The sequence below is a fragment of the Mauremys mutica genome, chromosome 5 (genome assembly GCF_020497125.1).
Source record: "Mauremys mutica isolate MM-2020 ecotype Southern chromosome 5, ASM2049712v1, whole genome shotgun sequence".
NCBI lineage: Eukaryota > Metazoa > Chordata > Testudines > Geoemydidae > Mauremys > Mauremys mutica.
Genome location: NC_059076.1, coordinates 83,871,823 through 83,883,753, shown reverse-complemented (window position 1 = coordinate 83,883,753; position 11,931 = coordinate 83,871,823). Strand labels below are relative to the sequence as shown.

The 11,931-nt window shown below is 49.0% G+C and overlaps 1 protein-coding gene across 5 annotated transcripts in view; it reads right to left on the bottom strand.

Annotated features, from left to right (window-relative positions):
* Positions 1 to 6,994: 6,994 nt before the first annotated feature.
* Positions 6,995 to 11,931, bottom strand: part of SNX25 (sorting nexin 25) — a 175,769-nt gene continuing 170,832 nt past the window's right edge. For 2 of the 5 annotated variants that reach the window (XM_045017316.1, XM_045017317.1), the window contains exons 18-19: positions 11,805 to 11,905; positions 10,689 to 11,059 (exon numbers count right to left, since the gene is read on the bottom strand). In XM_045017316.1, the coding sequence (XP_044873251.1) occupies positions 10,874 to 11,059; positions 11,805 to 11,905 (287 nt within the window). In that variant the 3' untranslated portion in view covers positions 10,689 to 10,873. Of the gene's footprint in view, positions 7,579 to 10,684; positions 11,060 to 11,804; positions 11,906 to 11,931 lie in introns of those variants that run through there. The other 3 variants (XM_045017313.1, XM_045017314.1, XM_045017312.1) reach the window with 3 other exon arrangements.

The following is an 11,931-nucleotide window of genomic DNA, read 5'->3' as shown; positions in this document are numbered from 1 at the left end:
GGTTGGAAACTTGTATGGATGGTAGATACTTAGTTTACACTGTAGACCATATCAACTTCCAGTATTGGGATATCCTATTCATAGAAACTAATTATAGAAAAAAATCTACACCTACACTAGTGAAGTGTTAGTGTATACACCTCTAGACCATGACTATCCTTCTTAATCCTTGTCCATATAGGACTTTTAGCTATTCTTTCTAATACAAACTTATCGGCTTATGTGGCCTGCATCTTGCAGGAGGTCAGACTAGATGATCATAATGGTCCCTTCTGATCTTGAATTCTATGATTCTATGAAACTGACATCTCAACAGGCCCCAAAAGTAGCCATAGGCTACACCATTGAGCCGTATCTAATATAGGATACTTTCTCCCCAGTGAGACTCACTGATTGCTATATTATAATTACATGTTTTCAAGTCTTTATTTATATAGCTTTCCATCGCCAAGAGAATTTAGGTTGCTTCTTAAGCTGTGCTATGGAATAGAAAATCTAAGGCTGTATTGTCAGAGAAATCTTGATGTTGCAATAATTTCACAGTAGTATATGGGTTTTGGTTTCAGACTGTAGTCAGTCTAAATTGTAAGCTAGTTGCGGTTTGTCCAGCTATACTGAAAGAAGGACAGGAGACTCCTGATATGGATTTAATCAGACCGCAACTTTATTATTAGATGTCTGGGACTACCCGGCAGATAAAAGTGTACAATACAGGTAAACCCTGTTTGTTTTTTAATTACCCGGGAGGGGGGCTTCCACCAGCTCCCCCGCTTTTTCCATCCAGGTTCCTCCAGCAAATCCATTGCCAGGACCTTACCCTTATCCCACCTCGTAGAAGGGGTAAGGTGAGCTATGAGAAAGGGGGATTGGCTCCCTGCCTTTCCAACTATAGGAGCCCCAAACCCCAAACCATTCCGTTCCCTTAAATGGCACCTCCTACTGGATGCCTTCCCCATGGAGTACCTGCACTGGACATCCACCACAAGGAGGCGCCAGCAATTAGCTTTGCTGCCTCCCCGCCACACTTATTCAGGGTCCCAGACATCTTCCAATGGCCTTTTGTATGGCATCCCAAAAACCATGTTACCTCCAAGTTTTATAGGTGAACTCCCCTTCCTCCCAATGAACTCGGTTGCCCTTTGCACTACAAAAGGGTCATCAAGGACTCCCGCAACTGGGTTGCCAATGCCATGTACTGCAACACCCCTCCCTTCCTGATGGGCCATATAGGTGACCAGTCTCCCAGATCCTCATATGCCATAGCTCCATAGCACCAGCGTCATCTACTTGAGCTAGTCGCTAGCTCCTGGTGCAGTCCCCCGCACACTGTTGAACTGCAAACAAGACAGGGCATCCGCTATGCCATCATCCAACTGCAGGCACATGTTTGGAAGGAAAAGAGATGTTAAGGCTCAGACACTGACACAAATTCGCTCACTAACTTCATAACCCTGTGTGAGGTGGAAGTTTGACCTGCCATGCTGTCATACCAGAAGCACACACTTTTATTGGGAGGGAGCTGAAATATGCCTGCCTTTGTGTTCTACTCGATACCCAGGTATGCTAATGTAGTGGAAGGGGCCCGCTATCTCGTCTTCTGCATGGGGTACCCCCAAATGTTTTGGCAGGCCACCTAGTTCATTAAAGTGTGAACAGAACCACCTTGTGGGTATGAAAGGTGAAGTACTACTCAATATTCCCTTGCAGTGCTGTTGGGGACTGAACCTGGGAGCGGGGGGGAGGGAAGAAGGGGGAGACGGACACCCTTAGGTTCCCTATCGGCAATTGATTTTTTTTTTTTTACCTTACATGGGTGCTATTTCCCGAAAAGGGGATCCAAAATCCCAGTTAACCCCACCCCCCAAATATGCCATGTGTGCTTTATTAGGGTAATATCATAGGAAACCCTGAACACCTTAAGCCTAACTGGCAATGGTGCCTGTGCCCATTGGACCGCCCACACTTTGCCCCCCTACCCTGCTTGTGTTCTGCACCTCATGACCTGTCTCAGCCGAGCCAAACCTGCAGCTGGCACTCCACCCACCCCAATCCTGTTTTTCCCTTGTGATTGTTCCCTACCACTCTGGCAAAACGGGCCAAATGGATCCCAAAGCGTATCTCGCACACATGCTTGAAATCTACAGGGGCTGCAAAAACAACCATTGTTATTAAATGCCCAACAAATATTATGTGACTCGTGCCCCTCCTGAACTTGCAGGGGAAGGAACAGGCCACTGTCCGTGTGAACTCCTGGTCCCCGCAGAGTCATCCACTCTAACCACAGTGTGTGATGTGGTATGTCCCACCAGATCTGTTTGTGCTGCTGCCCTTAATTGAAACTGCTCATCATAATGAAATCAACACATGCCCCCAAACATAGTATGTGCCCACCTGATCATATCCATATACTTAAACAAGGTTGAGCTTCTCTCCGGGTAAGCCTGTACTATCACACCTGCAGAGATAAGGAAGGCCACCTCCTCATTTTCCCATGTTTTAGGCACCCCTGGCCGCTTGGGCAACTCCTTATTCTGTTTGCTCTGTCCCAGCTTACTCTCTGTCAACACCTCGCTGTGCAAGAGGGATAATATGTCCACATATTCCCCTCTCAGGATTTTATCCTTAGTTGTCCTAAGCAGGTGAATTCCCATCGGGTCAGAAAACCCGGCATAACCGTACTCAGGACAGACTGATGGGGAAACATCAGTGCCCTGTTCCCCACAGCCCCCCCAGGAAGCTCAACTCTAGCCTAGGAGCTTATACGTCTTAACAAATATGAGTTGACATGTGCCATGGGGTTTCAACCACACCACTGCCACCTGCGCGTGCAGGGGGTCTGCCCCACCTGTCTCCCGATTCCCAAACTCGTGCCCATGCTGGGCCTCCCCAGAAACCAGGCAGACCCATCACCCATAGATGCCTGAAGTTGGTGCAACAACTGCAGATTACTTTGCAACAGCTGCGCAAAACCATTAGTGTCCCCAGCAGGGGCGCATCCTCCAGATGGGTCTGATATCGAATCCGGTATTCCCATTGCTGGCCCTGGCCTATTTGTTACTCTGCAAGGCTCACTCCTGTCCCCCTGTGATGAAGTGGGACTGTTCTTAATGTTTCCTCTGAAGGGAGCCGTAACTAGCTATTTTTGCGCCTGAGGCAAGAATATAAAATTGTGCCCCCCCCGCGCCATCCAGCGCCCCCGAAACACCTCCCCCAGCACCGCCCGCAGAAACACCCCCCCCAGCATCACCCGCCCCACAGAAACAAACCCTCCTTCCCCAGCGCCACCCCGCCAAAACAGCTGTGGGCTGAAAAGGAAGGGGGGGGGGAGAAACGGCATGCATAGCGTGACCAGATCACAGCAGTAAAATAGGACCCGCCCCCTCCCCGCTCGGCCCCACCATCACACCCCTCTTCACCCCCAACCCCCCCGCTGGCTTGCTGCATCCCTCCTAGTCAGTCCCCCAACCCACCACTCGCCTCCTTTCACCTTCTCCCTCCCCTGCCAGAAACCCACATGCCTGTCCCTAGAACTCCTGCTGGCTCACTGCTCACCTCTTTGCCCACCCACCACTTGCCCACCTGCTTGCCCCTCCGCCCCTGCAAGTATAAAGCCTCATTCAAAGACCCAGGGGTCACTATATTACTGCACACAGCAGTCAATCAATGCAGTTGTAGATAAATGTCTGCATTATGCATTTTTGTATAACTTTTACATGACTTTGTTTTGAACCGGTAATATGTTATAGCGGGCCCCTAAGGTAGTATAATTAAGGTAAAAGAAAAATGTCTTTTTGCTAGAAGTAGAATAAGATTTTCCCCCCACTTTGTAATCAATTGCCCTGTTGAATGAATGAGGTGTGAATGAGGACGGCGTGGAAGGCAGCACCTCGACAGCTGCAACCCTTGGAGAGGGGCTGGGAGCCAGACCAAGGACAACCAAACTTGTCAAGTGGGCTGACTAGAGAAGAGCAGACATACTGAAGGCCTCGGGGGTTAGAAACAAGCACCTTCCTTTGGGAACACCCTCTTTGCAGCATTGGACCAACCCCCAGCCCAGAGAAAAGCAGCAAAAAGGACCAACAGACACAGTCCCAGATTTTCAATCTGGGAGATTTGCCCCCCTCCAGCCACCGACTCGCCACTCGGCTCCTCACCTCCACCCCCAAGTATAAAGCCTCATGCAAAGACCCAGGGGGTCACTATATTAATGCACACAGCAGTCAATCAATGCAGGATCAAAAATTAAAATACTGAAAATGGATGCCCCCCTCCATCCACCGACTCACTGCTCGCCTCCTCACCACCCCTCCAAGTATCAGGGGCGGCAAGTTTGTAGAAATTTTGGTGGTGCCCAGAATGCTCAGAGCTCACCCCCCCCCCAAACTCTGCCCCCCACCTGCCTAAGGCTCTGCGAGGAAGTTTGGGTGGTGGGAGGGGGTCTGGGGTGCAGGCCCTGGGTTGGGGCAGGGGATTTGGGTGTAGGATGGTTGAGAGGGGTTCTGGGATGGAGTCTGGGGTGCAGGCTCTGGGATGGAGTTTGGGTGCTGGGTCCGGGCTGGGGCACAGGTTGGGGGTACAGGATGGGTGGGGGGTGCAGGCTCTAGGAGGGAGTGCGGAGGGCTGGGTGCAGGCTCTGGGAGGGAGTTTGGGGGCAGGAGAGGGTGTGTGGGAAGAGGTCAGGGTGCAGGCCCTGGGACGGACTTTGGGTGCAGGCTCCGGGCTGGGGCACGGGGTGGGGTGCAGGCTCTGGGAGGGAATGCTGAGGGCTGGGTGCAGGCTCTGGGACAGAGTTCTGGAGCTAGAGAGGGGGTGTGGGCTCTGGAAGGGGGTGGTGGGTGCTGGGGGGGAGGGGACTGCCATCACATGTGGCTTCCTTCCTCCCCTGCTGCCCCTCGCCATAGCCTCACTGGGGGTGGGGGATGGGGCTGCCCCTTGCCCAGTTTGCAGGAGTGGTGGCTGTGGAGGTGGGGGGGATCACAGGGTCAAACACTCACCGAAGCCCCAGCAGCTGCTCAGGTGAGTGAGGTCCACTGGCTGCAGATGATCCTGTCTCCCACCAGAAGCCCCTTCAGCATCTCCTCCAGATTGGTGCCGGGGGAGGGGGGGGGAGGGCTGCGAAGCACGTGTGTGCCCCCTCAGCCGGCTGCCTTCTGGCATCCTGTTGCCAAGGCAGCAGCAGCTTTCGTTCCAACAGGGATGCTCCGGGGCTTTTCTGTGCCCCTCAGCTTTGGGCGCTCGAGGCAAGTGCCTCACTCGCCTCGCCCTTGTTACAGCACTGCCTCTGAATACTGTAGGGGTGCCTGAATTTCCCCAATGCATTTCTTAAGTCTCTAGGTTGTGGAATAAGGGAGTGTAATTGTTGCAGAGAAAAGGGCCAGTGTACATAAATGGCTGACACTATCTCCTGGCAACTAATGACTGGGGCCCTCCCCCGCAAGGTGATAGCTAAAGGTGTTGGAGAACAAAGGAATCAGGTGACCTCCTGGCTCGGGAAAGGGACAAAGCCCAGAGGAGGAGGGGCTGGAGTGGGAGTCAGTTTGGGGCTCGCTGGGGGCGTGGAGTGAAGTGCAGACAGGGGGTGTCTGGCTCACTGCCCCTCAAAATGGACCCAGCTGAGGGGTGCTGTTCTCTGTACCTACAAGCTCTGTTGTAGACCCTGTTCCTGTCATCGAATAAACCTCTGTTTTACTGGCTGGCTAACAGTCACGTCTAACTGCGAAGTTGGGGTGCAGGACCTCTGGCTTCCCCAGGACCCCGCGTGAGCAGACTCACTGTGGGAAGCACCTGGAGGCAGAGGATGCTGAATGCTCTAAAGGTCAGAGCCAGGAAGGTGGAAGCTGTGTGAGCTTCTTGCCCTGAAGACAGTCTGCTCAGAGAGGAGACTTCACCAGAGTCCTGACTGGCTTCGTAGGGAGCAGTTCCAGAGCATCGCCCGGGGACTCCGTGACACTCCCTCAAGTACCGTCTTAGATGGACAATTTGAGCCCGGATCCTGCACCTCCCTGAGGCCTGTGCAACCACCACACATTGTCACATTGCAAGGCAGGATATCACCTGTGCCACCTGTCCTCCCAACATCTGTCTGTTGCAAAGCACACTCACTCCTGGAATCAGCCTCCTGGGTTCAGTGTAGAAGAACATCGTGGTTCTGGGCAGCCCAGTACACTCTGGAAGCCCCGCACTGCCTCCCTGCAAGCGCCTCCTACCTGGAATGAGCCTGTCCCTCTCTGGGGAAGTGGTGAGCTTCCCAATCGTCTCTGTGCTCTCACCATCCTGCGACCATGTGGAGCCATGCTGCCCAGCGCGCCTGCATCCTCTGCTGCCTGCTGCTGCCTTGCCTGCTGCTTGGAGAAAGGGGTTTCCAACACGAAAGCTTGCACCTTTAAAGCCTTCCACCCTTACATTCCAAGGGGGTGAGTCAGTGCTGCAAAGCTGACCAACACCACCTTTTTGCAGCAGTTTCTGATCTTGTTCTCCCCCATTCCATAAAGCACTACCGTCTTCATCCGGCAAGCCGGGACAATGGCCCCCCTGCTTTCAGTGCAGGGCGGTCATTCTCAAAGAGACCACAATTATATTGACTTAATTTAAAAGAAAGTAATGAATGTAACCTACAAACATTTGATGGTGTTCAGCTATTAACATGTTCATTAAAATCATATTTAAGTGTTTTTACACATGAATGAAAAAGCACTCTAGAAAGAAGTATCTGTTTTACTTCCATTGTATAAAATCAGGAATAGATTTAAAAGTTCCGTGCATTTAAACACAGGAATCCTGAATAATGTCAGAGTGCAACAAGAGAGGTTTGAATGTCAGCTAATCAAGGAGATAAGCAATTTCTAATTAATGATTGATCAGATGCTTTCCATTATGACATGCTAATTTATGTGACGCATGTTGGACATAGACTATAATACAATGAAAATATTCCCTCTGAAACTACGGATGTCAAACTCATCCACTAACTACTAATTATCATCAAGTACCATAATCCACTTTTGTTATTTATTGCTTACAAATGCTTCAATTTTGGTAAAAATAAAATAGATAAAATTTTCACAATAACTTTACATGAAGTATTGCACAACAAGGCTCTTCAATACACAATAACGGAGTGTTCAAATCCTCAATGAGGAAATTAACTGTACAACATTCATTAGTTTACCACTATTAAGCAAATCTTCATTTTTGATAAATGTTTAAAATATTTTCTAGATTCTTACAACTTATATTAACATTTATATTTCAGTCAGTATTTTAAACTGAAAAGTATTCAAATATAACAATTTAAATAAAGCTGGCAACTATGCAGCATTGTTTTTCTACCCTACTACAGCATCAGATCTTTTCAAGTCTGTTTACTTCACATAAAACTGGAGAAAGAAAACTAAAAAATAATCTATAGTCCTCAGTCAGCCCTCTGTGGAAAAGAGGAAGATAAGTTTCATGTCTATTATTACACAGACATTTCTCTAGTGGTTCACTTGTGCAGATTCAAACATGAGCAGCTTTAAGCTGCTCTTAATGAATTCTTAGCTCAGGACACAGTTCAGTTAGCAGCAGTTCCAACAACACCTGAAAAAGAAAAGGAAAACTACTAAGATTAATGTAAACAGCAAATAAGAATTTCTACCTCCTTTCTGAGATGTTCAGATAATCACAGATAATAGGATCACCTGGTTCATCTAGTCCAGCCTACATGGGACTATCATTAATTTCCCATGTGCCACTATCATCACGCAGCATGGTATTATCTGCATTACCCCAAAACTGATTTCTCAAAAAGATGATAGAAAATCAGTTTCTGATTATATGAAAAGGAAGTTGGAGGAGGGAAGTGGTCAGTGTTGACATAATGTGCAAGATCCTCAGCTGGTGTAAATTGGTGCAACTCTATTGAAGCCATATCAATTGACATCAGCTAAGGATCTGTTCCACTATATCAAAGCCCTGGTCTACACTACGAGTTTAGGTCGAATTTAGCTGCGTTAGATCGATTTAACGCTGCACCCGTCCATACGACGAAGCCATTTTTGTCGACTTAAAGGGCTCTTAAAATCGATTTCTGTACTCCTTCCTGATGAGGGGATTAGCGCTGAAATCTACATTGCTGGGTCGAATTTGGGGTACTGTGGACACAATTCGACGTATTGGCCTCCGGGAGCTATCCCAGAGTGCTCCATTGTGACCGCTCTGGACAGCACTCTTAACTCAGATGCACTGGCCCGGTAGACAGAAAAAGCCCCGCAAACTTTTGAATTTCATTTCCTGTTTGACCAGCGTGGTGAGCTGATCAGCACAGATGACCATGCAGTCCCAGAATCGCAAAAGAGCTCCAGCATGGACCGAATGGGAGGTACTGGATCTGATCGCTGTTTGGGGAGATGAATCCATGCTATCGGAAAAGGCCAACTCAACGGGTGCTTGGTATGCGAAAGGAGGGCGCTGCTGTTTGAAACCATTCCCACATGTTATGAAGGTTGAAGAAGCTGAAAGACTGTGGCTCACCATGGCTACCTGCAAGTCAAATCCTGTTGCCTGGCCCTGCGTGTGTGATCTCTCACACCAAACCGGCAGGACCTCAATATAAGAGGCAAAATGCAACCTTGTAGCAAAAGCACGTGCTATGTAATGTTAACAGCTTGGTTCACCGTGAAAGAGTCTACCCATTGTTCTTTAAAATGTGCCTTTTTAAATACTCCTCTCCCCTTTTTCTTCCCGCAGCTGCAAATGTTTCAGTGCTACTCCTATCATCTCCCTCCCAGAGGCTAGTGCAGATAAGAAGGTGAAAAAAACACACACGCGATGAAATGTTCTCTGAGCTCATGCAGTTCTCCCACACTGAAAGGGCTCAGTAGAATACGTGGCAGAGTTCTGGAAAGCAGAAAATGAACATTAGGACAGGAGGGACGAATGAGATGAGAGGTGGCAGGAGCAAGATGAGAGATGGCGGAAGCGCGATGAGCAGAGGCAGGATGCAATGCTGAGGCTACTGGGGGATCAAACTGATATGCTCTGGCATCTGGTGGAGCTGCAGGAAAGGCAGCAGGAGCATAGACCACCGCTGCTGCCTCTGCGTAACCGCCTGCTCTCCTCCCCAAGTTCCATAGCCTCCTCACCCAGACACCCAAGAAAGCGGGGGGAGGGGGGAGAAGGAAGGCTCCGGGCACCCAACCACTCCACCCCAGAGGACTGCCCAAGCAACAGAAGGCTGGCAATTCAGTAAGTTTTGAAGTGCAGTGTGGCCTTGTCCTTCCCTGCTCCCCTCATTCACCACCCTGCCCGGTGCTTCCCTCCTCCCCCACCCCTCCCGGGCTACCTTGGCAGTTATCCCCCTATTTGTGTGATGAATTATTAAAGAATGCGTGATTTTGAAACAATAATGACTTTATTCCCTCTGCAAGCGGTGATCAAAGGGGGGAGGGCGGTTGGCTTACAGGGAAGTAGAGTGAAACAAGGGGGCGGATTTTCATCAAGGAGATACAAACAGAACTGTCACACTGTAGCCCGGCCAGTCATTAAACTGGTTTTCAAAGCTTCTCTGATGCGCAGCGCACCCTACTGTGATCTTCTAATCGCCCTGGTTTCTGGCTGCGCGTAATCAGCGGCCAGGCAATTTGCCTCAACCTCCCACCCCGCCATAAACATCTCCCCCTTACTCTCTCAGATATTGTGGAGCACACAGCAAGCAGCAATTATAATTGCAATATTGGTTTCGCTGAGGTCTAACCGAGTCAATAAACTGCACCAGCGCACTTTTAAATGTCCAAATGCACATTCTACTACTATTCTGCACTTGCTCAGCCTATAGTTGAACAGCTCCTTATTACTGTCTAGGGTGCCTGTGTATGGCTTCATGAGCCATGGCATTAAGGGGTAGGCTGGGTCCCCAAGGATAGCTATAGGCATTTCAACATCCCCAACAGTTATTTTCTGGTCTGGGAAGTAAATCCCTTCCTGCAGCTATTTGAACAGACCAGAGTTCCTGAAGATGCAAGTGTCATGTACTTTCCCAGCCATCCCACGTTGATGTCAGTGAAACGTCCCTTGTGATTCACCAGTGCTTGCAGCACCATTGAAAAGTACCCCTTGCAGTTTATGTACTGGCTGCCAAGGTGGTCCGGTCCCAAGACAAGGATATGCGTTCCATCTATCGCCCCACCACAGTTAGGGAATCCCATTGCAGCAAAGCCATCCACTATGACCTGCACATTTCCCAGAGTCACTACCCTTGACAGCAGCAGCTCAGTGATTGCATTGGCTACTTGGATCACAGCAGTCCCCATGGTAGATTTACCCACTCCAAATTGATTCCCGACTGACCGGTAGCTGTCTGGCGTTGCAAGCTTCCAGAAGGCTATCACCACTCGCTTCTCAACTGTGAAGGCTGCTCTCATCTTGGTATTCTTGTGCTTCAGGGCAGGGGAAAGCAAGTCACAAAGTTCCATGAAAGTGCCCTTACACATGCAAAAGTTTCGTAGCCACTGGGAATCATTCCAGACCTGCAACACTATGTGGGTCCCACCAGTCTGTGCTTGTTTCCTAGGCCCAGAAATGTCATTCCACGGCATGAACCTGCCCCATTACCACCATGATGTCCAAATTGCCAGGGCCTCTGTGCTTTGAGAGAAGTTTGTATCCATGTCCTCATCACTATTGTGATCGCGCTGTCGTCGCCTCCTCGCCTGCTTTTGCAGGTTCTGGTTCCGCACATACTGCAGGATAATGCACAAGGTGTTTACAATGCTCACAATAGCAGCGGTAAGCTGGGCGGGCTCCATGCTTGCCGTGATATGGTGTCTGCAGGAGGGAGAAGAGCAGAGTTGCAGCGGAAGCGGTGGATGACGACAGATGCCATGAGAATAGCTATTTATACCGAATGACGAGAGGACCTGCGGGGTGGATTCATGGCACCAGGAGAGCAGAGTTGCAGCAGAAGCGGTGGATGATGATGGTTTGCAGACCTACTGCACCGTCTGCTGCCAGCAGCACCCAGGACACAACAGCAGTGGTGACGCTGAGCTGAGTGGGCTCCATGCTTGCTGTGATATGGTGTCTGCACAGAAAAAAGGCGCGAAACGATTGTCTGCCATTGCTTTCACGGCGGGAGGGGCGACTGACGACATGTACCCAAAACCACCTGCAACAATGTTTTTGCCCCATCAGGCATTGGGAGCTTAACCTAGAATTCCAATGGGCGGCGGGAACTGTGGGATAGCTACCCACAATGCACCACTCCATGAGTCGATGCTAGCTACAGTATTGAGGACGCACTCCGCCGACCTAGTGCGCTTAGTGGGGACATACACGATCGACTGTATAAAACTGCTTTCTAAAGATTGACTTCTATAAATTCGACCTAATTTCCTAGTGTAGACATACAGTAAGAGAGGATCTGTATTAGCTGTAGAAAGCAGTACAAAGTTGCATTTCTGTCTCAAGCAGAAACTACTTTTTTTTAAACACCTGTTCAATATGCAAAATTAGAAAGGCTAAATGAGAATGTAAATGCAGATTTTTGCAACTTCCCTTTAGTTGGAAAGAAATCCTTAAACACCTTGAAAAACCTTCTAAATGTAAGAAATCTCAGCAAGAAAACGGCATATTGACATTTCTGAGCCTACCAATTATTTTTATTGTCATAGCACCTTAGAGACCCAGCGATGGATCAGGACCTCATTGTGCCAGGTACTGTACAAACTCAAGAAAAAATCAGTCTGAAAGGTTCTAATAATGAGCCATTAGAATGTTCAGAACTTAATAAGATAATAAAATTCACAGATAACATTCTGGTTACTCACATATAATAGATGCTTATTGGCTCTAGTTTCTTGCAGTGCATTGAACACTTTGATTATACCATGACGGGCATTTTGTTGTCCAACAAGGCTCTGTAGAGTATCTGCAACAAACACTTTAGATTGTATT